A 12,828-nucleotide genomic window follows, 5' to 3' on the forward strand; every position below is an offset into this window, starting at 1 on the left:
AGGGAGACACGGGCTTGTCATCGCATTCACTCCTCAGCCCCAAAACCCCCCTATGGTTTATTCACCGACATATCATTTAATGTGTTTCATTTCATCCCAAATGAAACACATTAAAATATGAGAGAAAAGACAACCGCGAATTGACAGACATACACATATGGGACACCCAAAAAGTGCAAAAACCCTACATTTATGTTTTGAATCAATGCAAATATTTGAATGTCACAAATTTAATAAAAACTGTGGAAATGACTAACACCAGGTAGGGTTTCTCTATAGTTTATTTACACATTCGAATATCTTACACGTGGAACAGGAGACGATACCAGTCTTCTTCGTTTCGATGTCGGCGGCAGAAGAGAGTACTTGCCGTACTCGCGCCTCCTTGTGTCCCCAGTTGGTCTCTGCGTCGGCGCCAGGTTCACCAATCACGAGTGGTGTTCGGTGAGCATATTGAGTTGCCTACTCGTAGGCGAGAGGAAGTAGTACGTGTGCGTTGTGTTGCCTACATCAACATCACAGCAACGCCACATACCCCCCCCCAAGTAACGGGTGACAGCTGTCAAAACGGCTGTCAGTTGTCATTCTCTGAAACGTGCGGGGAGTGTTGACCTGCGGCCTGACCTGGTAGTTTGAGTAACTTCCTGTGTTCGTACTGGGGATGGAGCCGGTGGTGGTTCTGGTTCTTGGAGAATAAAAGCGGGTTTTACTCTGTCGATATTCACTGTTGTTTCCCTACCGCCTACATTGACCTTTATTATCTTAGCAGTACGAGACAGAACAAGGTGTGGACCGGTGTAGGGCTGTTGGAGCGGTCTTCGCACGGTGTCGTCTCTTAGGAAAACATGGCTACATTTACTGAGCTCTGTGTGGACGAAGGTGCTTTGCCTAATGTGGTGCGACGCTGGAGTTGGGCGAAGTTTCCTCATGTGGTCCCGTAGTTTTTCTACAAAAGTAGTGGGTTCTACGGATCTGTCGATATTGCTGAAAAAGAATTCGCCTGGGACTTTCAGTTGCGTTCCGTAGGTCAGCTCTGCTGGTGAGTGTCCGATGTCTTCTTTGATGGCTGTACGTAACCCTAATAATACTGTAGGTAGAACGTCTAGCCAACTTTCCGCTTCATGGCACATGATGGCTGCCTTCATGGTTCGATGCCATCTCTCGATAAGGCCGTTGCTCTGGGGCCTATATGGCGTCGTCCGAGAGCGCTGAATGCCCAAAATTTTCGCCAAGGCATTCATGGTGGATGCTTCAAATTGTCGCCCTTGGTCGGTTGTAATTTGTCTTGGGCAACCGAATCTTGAAATCCATGTTTCGTAGAATGTCTTGGCGACTGTCTCTGCGGTCATGTCGGTCATGGGTGCGATCTCTGGCCACCTGGTGAAACGGTCAGACATAGTGAGGCAATACCTGTAGCTTTGAGAGGGAGGTAGCGGACCTACTATGTCGATGTGCACATGTTGGAACCGTTCTGTGACGTCATCGAAATGCTGTAATGGGGCTTTGGTGTGTCGGCCAACTTTGGATCGCTGGCAAGGGATGCAGCTTCGTGCCCACTTCATTATGTGACTCTCCATAAATGGCCACACAAATCGCTTCTTGATGAGCTTACTGGTCGCTCGGCCGCTGGGGTGTGAGAGGTTGTGAAATCCTTCAAAAATTACTTTTCTCGAATCTTGTGGAACGTATGGTCTGACCACCCCCGTTGACGTGTCACACCAGATAGCCTTCTGGCCGGCCTGTGGGGTGAGTTTTTCTAACTGCAGGCTTGTTGTATCAGAGTTTAAAAGTGTTTTTAGTTCGGCGTCTTTTTCTTGTTCCTTGGCTAAGTCGTCGGTGTCAATGAACGTAGGAATTGTGATTTCATTGACCCTTGAAAGTGTGTCTGCAACTGTGTTTTGTTCACCTGAAATGTGGATAATGTTGGTAGAAAACTGGCCGATGAAATCTAGCTGCCTGACTTGTCTTGGGGATGCTTTGCCTGCTTTCTGCTGAAACGCGTAGACGAGGGGTTTGTGGTCGGTGAGTATGCAAAAGTCTCTGCCTTCCACCATGTGCCTGAAGAATTTTATGGTTTCGTAGACTGCAAGCAGCTCACGATCGTATGCGCTGTAGTTGCGCTGCTCCTTGCTAAGTTTTCTGGAGAAGAAACCTAAAGGTTGCCAGGTCCCATTGGAGTGCTGCTCTAGTACGCCCCCGATTGCGTAATCAGAAGCATCGGTGATAATTCTGAGCGGCAGATTTTCGGCGGGATGTGCCAGAAGCGCGGCGTTGGCTAACTCTGTCTTGCACGTTTCAAAAGCAGCTTCAGCTTCCTCTGTCCATTCGACTATTGTTTTGTCATTCTTCCGCGCGCTGTTCAGATATTGGTGAAGTGGTGTTTGGGTCTGGGCTGCGTGGGGAATGAAACGTCGGTAGAAGTTGATCATGCCAAGGAACCGTCGCAGATCTTGAACTGTCTTTGGTTTGGGGAATTCGCGGATTGCACTGACCGACGTCTCAAGTGGTTTGGTTCCACTCCCGGAAATCGTATGTCCTAAATATTTCACTTCGGCTTCACCAAACACGCACTTGGTCGGGTTAATCACTATGTGATGCTCCCGTAACCGAGAAAATAACATTTTTAGATGTTCGACGTGCTCTGCTTCATCTCGGGAGAACACTAAGATGTCGTCTATATACACATAGCAGAAATCAAGGTCACTTATTAGAGAGTTCAGGTGTCTTTGGAAAGTCTGCGCGGCATTACGTAGTCCGAACGTCATAACTGTAAACTCGAAGAGCCCAAACGGAGTGCACACGGCTGTTTTAGGAATGTCTTCTTCAGCCACGGGAATTTGATGGTATGCGCGCACTAGGTCTATGGTGGAGAACACACTCTTACCCTCGAGTCTGTAGGTGAAGTCCTGTATATGAGGGATGGGGTAGCTGTCAGGCACTGTCACGTTGTTTAGGCGCCTATAGTCGCCACATGGACGCCATTCACCAGGGAGTTTCTTTGGGACAAGGTGAAGCGGACTAGCCCAGGGGCTCTTGGATGGTCGGCACCAGCCCTGTTCCATCATGTATTGGAATTCGGCTTTCGCCACTCTCAACTTCTCGGGTGCAAGCCTGCGGGGAGCTTCTGCGACCGGGGGACCTCTGGTGATGATGTGGTGGAACACGTTGCCCCTGTGCTTCGTTCCAGGTGGCGGTGGGCGTGTAATTTCTGCGAAATCCGCTAGCAGTGCGTGATATGGCGTCGTCTTGGCCACTGTCGTGATCTGAGGCGATTTGCATATAGCCAGGGTTCCGCGAGTTGATAAGAGGGTGGCTGCGTCTACGAGGCGTCGGTTGCGGAGATCAGGTAGGAGGTTGTGATGCCTCAGGAAGTCTGCTCCGATGATGGGTTTGCCTACGTCTGCCACTATAAATACCCACTTGAACGGACGTTTCAACTTGAGATCAAGGAACATTAGCTTTTGGCCGTAGGTTCTGATCGCGCTGTCGTTGGCCGCGAAGAGCGTTGTCTCAGCTGGGCTGAGATGTTGTCTGCCTGAGAACAATCTCTTGGGTAACACGGAAACTTCTGCCCCCGTGTCGATTAAATATCGGGTACCTGATTTTGGGTCGGTGATGAAGAGGCGTTGTGTTTGCGCTGCGTCGTGGACCACCTCAATCGTCGACGGCGCCTCTAGTTTGACGGCCTTTTGTAGTCACAGGGTTTGGCGCATCTTCTGGCGTTTGCTCCAAACCGATTGTGATAATAGCAGATATTATCGTCCTGCGGATTCGACCTTGACCTAAATTTGGCGCGATTCCAGTTTTCGCCTTGCCCATGGCGCCTTCTGTCGTCTGCGAGTTGGTTTACTGTGGTCGATAAAGTTACGAACTGCTTCTGCAGTGCCGTAATGGCGGCAGCCATTCCATCTTCTTGCGCCGGTGTAACGGTTTGAGAGGCGTGCGCGGAGGTACCGCGATTTAGGGCACCAATATTTGCTGTGATGGCGCTGGTATGGTGGATTTCGGTCAATTTGTCCGCTATGGTCGCCATTTTGTCCAGCGTTTCTTTATCGTTTGCGGCGAGGATCATCTGTAGTTGTGGGGGTAAACGCTGCAACCACAGAGTCTTGAGGACGTCACCGCTGATCCCCTTACCCGCTAGGGCTTCCATTTCTCTTAGTAGTTGTGACGGCTGCTTGTCCTCTAACTCTATTTCGTACATGAGCTTCCGTAGTCGTTTTTCGGGGGTGTCTGCATAGGCGGCGATCAATCTGGATTTTATGCTTTCGTACTTTGTCTCTTCTGTTGGGGGGTTGGCGACCAAATCGGCAACCGGTTGGAGCGTCGCGCAGTCTAAGGCGGTTACTACGGTCCAGTACTTGGTCTGGTCGGACCTGATTCTCGCGCAATTAAATTGGGCTTCGACTTGTGCAAACCAAAGCACCGGGTCTCGCTGCCAGAATGTCGGTAGCTTCAGATTTGAACCACTTCTTACCTCATCAAGGGCTTGTTTGTTGGAGATGGTAGCCAGTTGTGTCTGGAACTGGCAAATTACTTCTTGTTGTTCCTGCAGTTTCTTTTGCATTTCTTCCATGGTGCTAGCTCTTCCTATTTTCTTTCCGGGGTCACCAATGTGGAAATGACTAACACCAGGTAGGGTTTCTCTATAGTTTATTTACACATTCGAATATCTTACACGTGGAACAGGAGACGATACCAGTCTTCTTCGTTTCGATGTCGGCGGCAGAAGAGAGTACTTGCCGTACTCGCGCCTCCTTGTGTCCCCAGTTGGTCTCTGCGTCGGCGCCAGGTTCACCAATCACGAGTGGTGTTCGGTGAGCATATTGAGTTGCCTACTCGTAGGCGAGAGGAAGTAGTACGTGTGCGTTGTGTTGCCTACATCAACATCACAGCAACGCCACAAAACAAAGCAAAATCTGAATTAAAGTAACTGGATGCAAATACACAAGTTATTACAGGCGTGTGGCGTCAAATTTAAAGTTACGGCGTTTAACAGGAGCACAACAAAAATACCCCTGGGGCGTTCTAGCACAAGCGGAGTTTGGGGCTCCCGGTCGGGGCTGTTCTCCCCCGCGATGGTGATTCTATCTATCGCAAGCCTACCGCAAAACACATCTCCATCACGATTCACGAACATGCCGTACTAACCAGGCCGTTACGGTCGAAAACTGTTGGTTGGAATGTCAAGGCTATAAATAAACTGATCGCTTCACATCGTCCAGACCGTTCCCACTGCACCCCTTGTGCAGATGGCGCGACAAATCCCGGTAGCCCTTACTAGGAGCCGCGCCCTACGTTTCTGCTACGTGTTTCGATGTTATTTAACCTCAGTTCCTTTTTTAAATGTCCAATTTCTTATGACTCTAATATTGTCGACAACTGAACAAGTGATAAAGTGTCAAAAGAGCAATAAACAACATTTAAATTACGAATACGATCTTGTAGAATTTTAAACAACAAATAAATCTTATGTGAGACTAAAAGTTGACATCAGATAATTTATACGATGGAAACATTCATCAACAAAATATTTGCAAAACAAAACTAGCAAAGATGTATAAAAACAAAAGACCTGGTGTGAAATAAACGTGTGCAAAAGAAAAATATTATGCGAGGTTAAAATTGCAGAGAATGAAATTTACGTTCAATAAAAATTATACAACAAAGAAAATTACTGAGGTTAAGATTGTGAGATAGAGAAATATTGTATGAGGTAAAAATTGCAAAGTTAACAAAATTTACATGAGATTAATGCTCAGCCCCGTAGCTACGGGGGGGCAAGATGGGGCTGAGCCCCCCCTAGCAGTTGTGGTTGCCCCCCCCCCCCCCTGGAACACTTACACATTATAAATTTCAAATTAGTAATAAAATTTCAATATAATGCCGATTGCTGAAGCATATTTACTAGCCCCACCCACCCACCCTTTATTTTCTTACAAGGTATGTTATTTGGCAATATATACGAATTTTTAGATGCAGTACAGCTGTTTGTGAATCTACATTCTTTGAATAGATCGCAATGACGCATCAAAGATAGGCAAACTTGGTTTTTCTGGCTTTTGAAAAGTAGCGAACCAATTCTTTGGACTTGGAGAGGTTTTTACGAAAATTTAATAGCGGAAAAAACGACGTTTACAATTATTTTAATGAAAAAATAAAGAAGTTATCTGAGTATATTATTATTGAAATATATATATTTACATGAAGCCCCCCCTGTTGACAAACTTGCCCCCCCCTGAATAAGTTTTGTAGCTAACGATTCAAACAAAGAGTTTACATTAAGTTAAATTATATCGTGATCCAAGTGATTGGCTACTTCAAAAAAAAAAATTTGCTTTGAGAGTTTAGAATACCGTGAACTGGTTACCCCAACAAGACACCTAATAAATAAACACAAAAATATCCAGTCATCGTTGCGAGGAAAAAGCGTCTCGATGATGTAAATTTTATCGTTGCGAGAAAATGCCTCGATGATGTAAATTTTAATGTTGAGAGGAAGTACCCCGACGGTGTAAATTTTAACGTTGCGAGGATATACCTCGCTGATGTTATCAATTTCTAGCGTTGCGAGGACATGCCTCGTTGATGTTATCAATCTCTAGTGTTGCGAGGACATGCCTCAGTGATGTAATCAATCTTTAGCTTTGCGAGGGCATGCTCCGGTGATGTAATCAATCTTTAGAGTTGCGAGGACATGCCTCAGTGATGTAATCAATCTTTAGCTTTGCGAGGGCATGCTCCGGTGATGTAATCAATCTTTAGCGTTGCGAGGACATGCCTCAGTGATGTAATGATGATTACGATGCTAATCACGATGATAACTGCCTAAGGGAAGAAATTATTTTAACCCCTCACCAGTTCACAGTATAATGAATTTTGTTAATTGAACTGCCGTAAATGAACATTAGCAGTCTTGTGTGAAGAATTAAGAAGTCTTATAATGTAACACTTACATATGTGCATCCAGAGACTTCATTCGTAATTTGTTGAACAAAGAATTATTATTCTGACTAAATGAATTTCATGAAATCTCCTAGTACGTGTTTTATTTAAATAATCCTGATTGTTAAATTGTGTCAGCACTAGCTGACGATTAAAAAACTAACTTGATTGGTGAATTTACAAACAATAAAACAAATTTACACGAGGTGGTCCGCGTTGGTCCCGAAAATTAACACTTTTCCGCGGACTGGGGAAACTGGGCGCCATGGGCGTTACGATTGATTTTCGTTAAACAAAAGCTTCCTCCCTTTTATTAACTACCAAACCAGCTAATTTAACCTAGCTACTTACAGCGTCTTTTCACCATGCGTCCACTACATCGAACAAAAACGTAATGGTCTCCCCCATGCGTTTAACATGCCACTCTCCTCCGCCAACCCGACTACCGCCCTCTAACTAAAACATGCAGAACTACCCCAAGCGCTAACGTGCATATATGGTTGCCTGTGTTTAACGATTTTTTTTATTGAATTTTTTTTTCACATTGGCTTTCAAATTACTTAAGCGCGAAAATTTGATTCAAATTCGGTCACCACAATGCAAATATTTGAATATCACAAATTTAATAAAAACATGGAAAAATCTGAATTAAAGTAACTCGATGCAGATGCACAAGTTATTACGGATGTGTAACAGCAAAGGCAGTCAACTAGACAGCAAAATTTAAATATAAACTCTGTGCAGCGGGAGCGCACAGCAACAGTGGCGCGAGGGCACCTGCTCGTGAATGCTTATTGCCCCCAACCAGGGCCACACGACGGGCCATGTATTCAAACACTCGCATCAACTGCGGCCTACGTCCATCCCCGCAAATAAGGTAGCTTAGTCCACGACCACAGTCCACGACAGAGGAAAACTGGGATTACAGGTACACCTTCACGCAAAGTCGACCCCGCCACTCCATCTGAGTTCCACGCGATCCCGCGCATTTATTACAGTTAGATTTAATCCCGATTTTTGGCGATATCAAACGGAAACAGAGTATTATAATTGCAAGGGAGAAAAACGAACAACACTAAATTATGCATATTTTACGAGATGTTAAATTATGCCACATTTTATCAACGATTCAAACAAAGAATTTACATGACGTTAAATTACGCCAAGTGATTGGTTATTTAAAAAAAAATTAGCTTTGAGAGTTTATATCGTGGACTGTCCCCAACCTATCCCAAACAAACACATGATAAATAAACACAAAATGCATCCCTCGTCGCCAGAATTACGTCTCGGTGATGCAATCTCCCTCCTCGTCGCGAGAAATACGTCTCGGTAATTTCCGGGTAGTTGTTGAACGGTGGTATCCGGATGATTACTACCTAAGAAATAGTTCAATCCCCTCGTCCCTCAGTCCATGGTATTATGAGTCCTGCTGTACTTTCCACGGTTCGTTTTCCCAAAGTGGGACAACCTTAGGTTAAATTAACTACCGTAAATGAACTATTAGCAAATGCTAAAGAAACGCCTGAAAGCGGAAGTCGCGAACAGCAATCCAGAAAAATTCCGATCACCGCACATCTAGAAGGAAGTATGGCTTTTAAATAGAGGCCACCTTCGGGAACGATTATTATTCAGTTGACGAATCGAGTTGAGGTAAGACAGAATCCAGCGAAGTCGTGTAAATTTGACTTAGTGAGAAATCAATTGCTGAGTTTAACCCACGCCGATTTTTTTCACCGATCGACGTAACAGTATTTATAACTTGATAAACAAAACAAAGAGACCTGAATAAGTCAATCCCATAAAATCTCCTAGCAAATGCTTTATCTGAACAATCTCATGACTGTTAAATTGTGTTAGAACCACTAAGATTAAAATCTTAACGTGAACTGTGAATTCACAAACAATAAATCAAATGTACACCATGTGTTAGCATCGGTCGAAAATTTGCACGTTTCCGATCAGAAAAACAGCAATAATTAGTTACTCTTGTTGCCAAAATTGTGGCGTCGCCATCGGTACGATTAATTTTCGTTAAACAAGGTACCCCCCCCCCCCCTTTATTAACTACCAAACCAACTAAACTTAATCTAGCTTTTTTACTGCGTGCTTTTACTCATACCAAACAATGACGCATTTCAGTCCTCTATCAAGCGTGTCAACTTCACTACCAACCCTCTTACCATATTACTACCCACAAATTCTCTAGAGTAGCTACCAACTACTAGAAAAAAAGAACGTGGACATGGTTGCCTATGTTTAACGATTTTCTTATATTGGGTATCGCTTCAAAGTATAGACTGGGACAATCGGCATTATCAGTATACACCAAATACACATAATTTTGTTTAAATTCAGTAGGTACAATCAACCTTTAGGAAGAAAGATTTACAATTAACATTTTAAGGTGAAGTAACTGTAGTTACTATATGTGTATACATAGGTACTTACTTAATGATTAACGTAGAGATGGATGTAGGTATAGTAAAAAAGAACCAACTCATTTAGTCATAAATTCAAATGTGATTTGAATTTGTTTTATAGGCCACAAGCATTTTGTTAATGTTTAGAGTTTTTGCTTGAATTTTAAGAAATTTTTCCAAATATCATACAGGCAAAGATGCTGGTGCGAACGATGATATTTATATCAGCAAAAATGGTGTTAGTGACACTACATACAATTATAATTTTCCAGTTGTTTCACCGTATACACCTGGCGAGAACACTTAAAAAACATGTATCATTTTTATTTTTAAATTCTGCTATGTAACATGTGTTACAGAAAATGACAATAGAACTAAAAAAAATCTGTATTGGTGTTTATTTTTATTTAGCTAAGTGATGTACATCCTGTAATTGTTTTAAAATTTGTTGGCTAGACTGGCACTGGAAACAAGTACCTTTGGCACAATATTCACGCGTGTCTTATTCAAGTAGAGCGGAAGCGGCAGGTCTAAACTGGTAAACAATCACCAACTGATTATTTTGATAATAAGACAGAAAGATCTTAACGGGACATATGATTTAAAAATAACATAAAAATTGGTCTCAAGTTGTTTGGATAAAACTTTCCTCCTCTCTAAAACAATTAAACAAATCCAGTTTATTAAATACATTCTCAAATTTTATTAAGTTAAAATAAAAATACATACATGTCCATTATTAAATTGTAAGTAAAATGACATGCTGTCCGTATACATTTCAAGTGAAATTTTAAATCAATATGAATTAATAAGAATAATATTGTGATGACGTCATCAACTTTTTTGTATATGTATATCAATAGCAGTTTGATATTGCTAGAATTTCAAGAAAATGACATGCCATATCGTTTTCCAAAAATTTTGTCAATCTAGTACAAAACGTCAGTTGATTCTATACCTAATATTTGCAATTAGGCAATTACATTAGTTTTCATTGCTTACTTACCAACTCAAAGATAAGTTTTGAATATAAAAAACAAAATTATAAGCAATTAAAAGTCTAATTATAGACTTTAATTCAGTTCGACAATTACTCGTGTTCTTTTATTCTGTATAATTTTCCTCGGTAAAATTACTCCGTTTTTCCAGAGTGATCCAAAAATAATTCTGTAGTGGAGCAGGAAGAAAATTAAGGTGTTGTTACAATTTTAAATGAGACACATTGTAGGTGAACTTTGACATGCAACTCCATTATATACTCGTGTGGTGATGGTGATGGTATTCGAGATCCGTTCTGTCTACGCGTCCTAAGACTGTGGATTAAGCTCTCGACAATATTACTTTAAAGTAATTTACTGCCCACTAACAAAGTTATATTATTTATACCAATACTTTTGTTGCGGTTTTCACGGTCAGAGTACTTATACCTAAATAAAGAAGTTTTCCAGGTTTGGACCGTATCAAATTTGAAATGGGTTTCAAAGTTTTCTTCACTTTTGTAAAGAGCATCTTCAGGACATATAAAGACAAGGAAAATGAGAACTTCAGGAAGAAAGAAAACACGTGGTAAATTATTTCTAAAGAAATTTTTTGAAAATGTCGCTTATGAAATTTTTAAAAACTTTGCAAGGCTAGAAATTCTGGTTTTCAAGTATTTTTTTTATCAATGAAGTAGTGTACCAACATTTTTAGAACACTTGACTACAGATTAATCAAAAGTGCTACTCGTATAAGTAATAAATTTAATTTAAATATCTATCTAGTTTTCACTAAGAATCTGTAGTATATAAAGCAGTACAGACAGAATTATAGCCAGTTAAGGTACCGCAATGAAAACATTTTTGTTCATAATCGTCCTTGTGGCTGCTGTTTCAGGTAAGTTGAATATCGTATTATAAAAAACCTATATTGCGTCAACAGAATAACTCTGTTTAAAATATAGTTCCTCCTATGTAAAAGTTAAATTTTCCCTAAATTCTTTGTTAAAACTTCTGAAGATTATTTTAAGTCACATTAAAAGTAATCTTAAATTTGAATTGATTAAGCACAAAATATTCACAGCTAAGCCGTCCTCACAACGCTTAAATCTGCCATTATTTCGCCCGAGTCTTCGCGTTGTCAATGGTGAAGATGCTGCACCAGGTCAGTTCCCCCATCAAATTACCTACCAATGGGGATTTCGTGGCGTGCACGAACATGTCTGCGGAGGATCAATCATTTCCGAAACATGGATTCTCACAGCCGGCCATTGTATTACCGAAGTTCCTGAAGATGGAGACCATATAGTCATAGCTGGTATTACCAACTTGTACGAAGATACGACAGAAAAACAAACAATAAACGTTACACGGAAAATTGTTCATCCTAATTACGTTGGTGGCGTAGCACCCAATGACATTGCTCTTCTCCAACTTGAAAGTCCTTTGACGTTTGGAGATTTGGTAAAACCTATCGCTTTGCCAGAAGCTGGTAGTGTTGCCACTGGAGATACCGTTTCGTCGGGATGGGGCTCGATTTCACCTACTAACTTTCCCCTGTCGCCTACCCAATTGCAAACTGCTACCCTTCCGTTGGTGTCTTTTGATGGTTTGAAAAATTGTTAATCAATGGTATCCTATCTATTTTTTTTTTCTAGAATGTAATTCTGTTATTGAAGCTCTACTCGGAGAAGATGCAGATAATCCATTGTCTGAAGATTCAAACGTTTGCACCCTATCAACTGCTGGAGTTAGTTCTTGCTCAGGTGACAGTGGTGGTCCACTGATTCAGGATAACATCGTCCTTGGCATTGTATCTTGGGGTTTTGTGCCGTGCGGTTATGAAGGAGCACCTTCTGTGTATACCAGGGTCAGCAACTTTATTGATTTTATTAACGAGTATGTAACTGATTTGCCTAAATAAATTTGACTTAAACAGTCTACTATATTATCATCATTTAACTGTGCTTTTATTTATTTATATTACCTAACACTAACTGTAAGCCATTCCTATTTGTCAACAAAGTATGAAAAATAGAGCGGTGTTCCTGATTTCAGGATTTTGGGAAGTAGTATATGTAGCAAGGTTTTGCTTTATCCAGTGGAATTGATTGTTTGGAAATTATAGGTGAATAAAACTGAACGAAACGATTGAAATGTGTATTGCAACAACGTGGTACATCAACTGAACTTGCATTGTCAAGTGCGCACATGCGCAAGCTTATGTCGGTAATACAGTTAGCAAAAGGGTAGTTTTCTATAATATCAACACTCCCACTAGAAAACTACAACTATCAACAACAAAAATTTTTAAATTTAAATAAAGTAAAATTAACGCTTCTTGAGTCCCATTTCCTTCAGGTGCTTTTCATGCAGTTCCAGAGGTAATGCTTTGGTCATCACATCAGCTGTCATTTCCTTCGAAGCAATGTGTTGAACTTGTATGGCCTTTTCTTGAATTTGCTCACGAAGGAAATGATGTC

At 41.7% G+C, this 12,828-nt stretch overlaps 1 protein-coding gene across 1 annotated transcript; it reads left to right on the plus strand.

Annotated features, from left to right (window-relative positions):
- The first annotated feature begins 11,114 nt into the window (after positions 1-11,114).
- LOC135132847 (trypsin-1-like) lies at positions 11,115-12,269 on the plus strand. Its single transcript, XM_064061058.1, has 3 exons — positions 11,115-11,243; positions 11,430-11,954; positions 12,004-12,269. The coding sequence occupies exons 1-3, from the start codon at positions 11,198-11,200 to the stop codon at positions 12,267-12,269; spliced, it is 837 nt and encodes a 278-aa protein (XP_063917128.1). The 5' UTR covers positions 11,115-11,197.
- The last annotated feature ends 559 nt before the right edge of the window (positions 12,270-12,828 follow it).

Source organism: Zophobas morio, unplaced genomic scaffold (genome assembly GCF_036711695.1).
Source record: "Zophobas morio isolate AGI-343-1 ecotype UQ-CSIRO unplaced genomic scaffold, CSIRO_AGI_Zmor_V1 ptg000021l, whole genome shotgun sequence".
Classification (NCBI taxonomy): Eukaryota; Metazoa; Arthropoda; class Insecta; order Coleoptera; family Tenebrionidae; genus Zophobas; species Zophobas morio.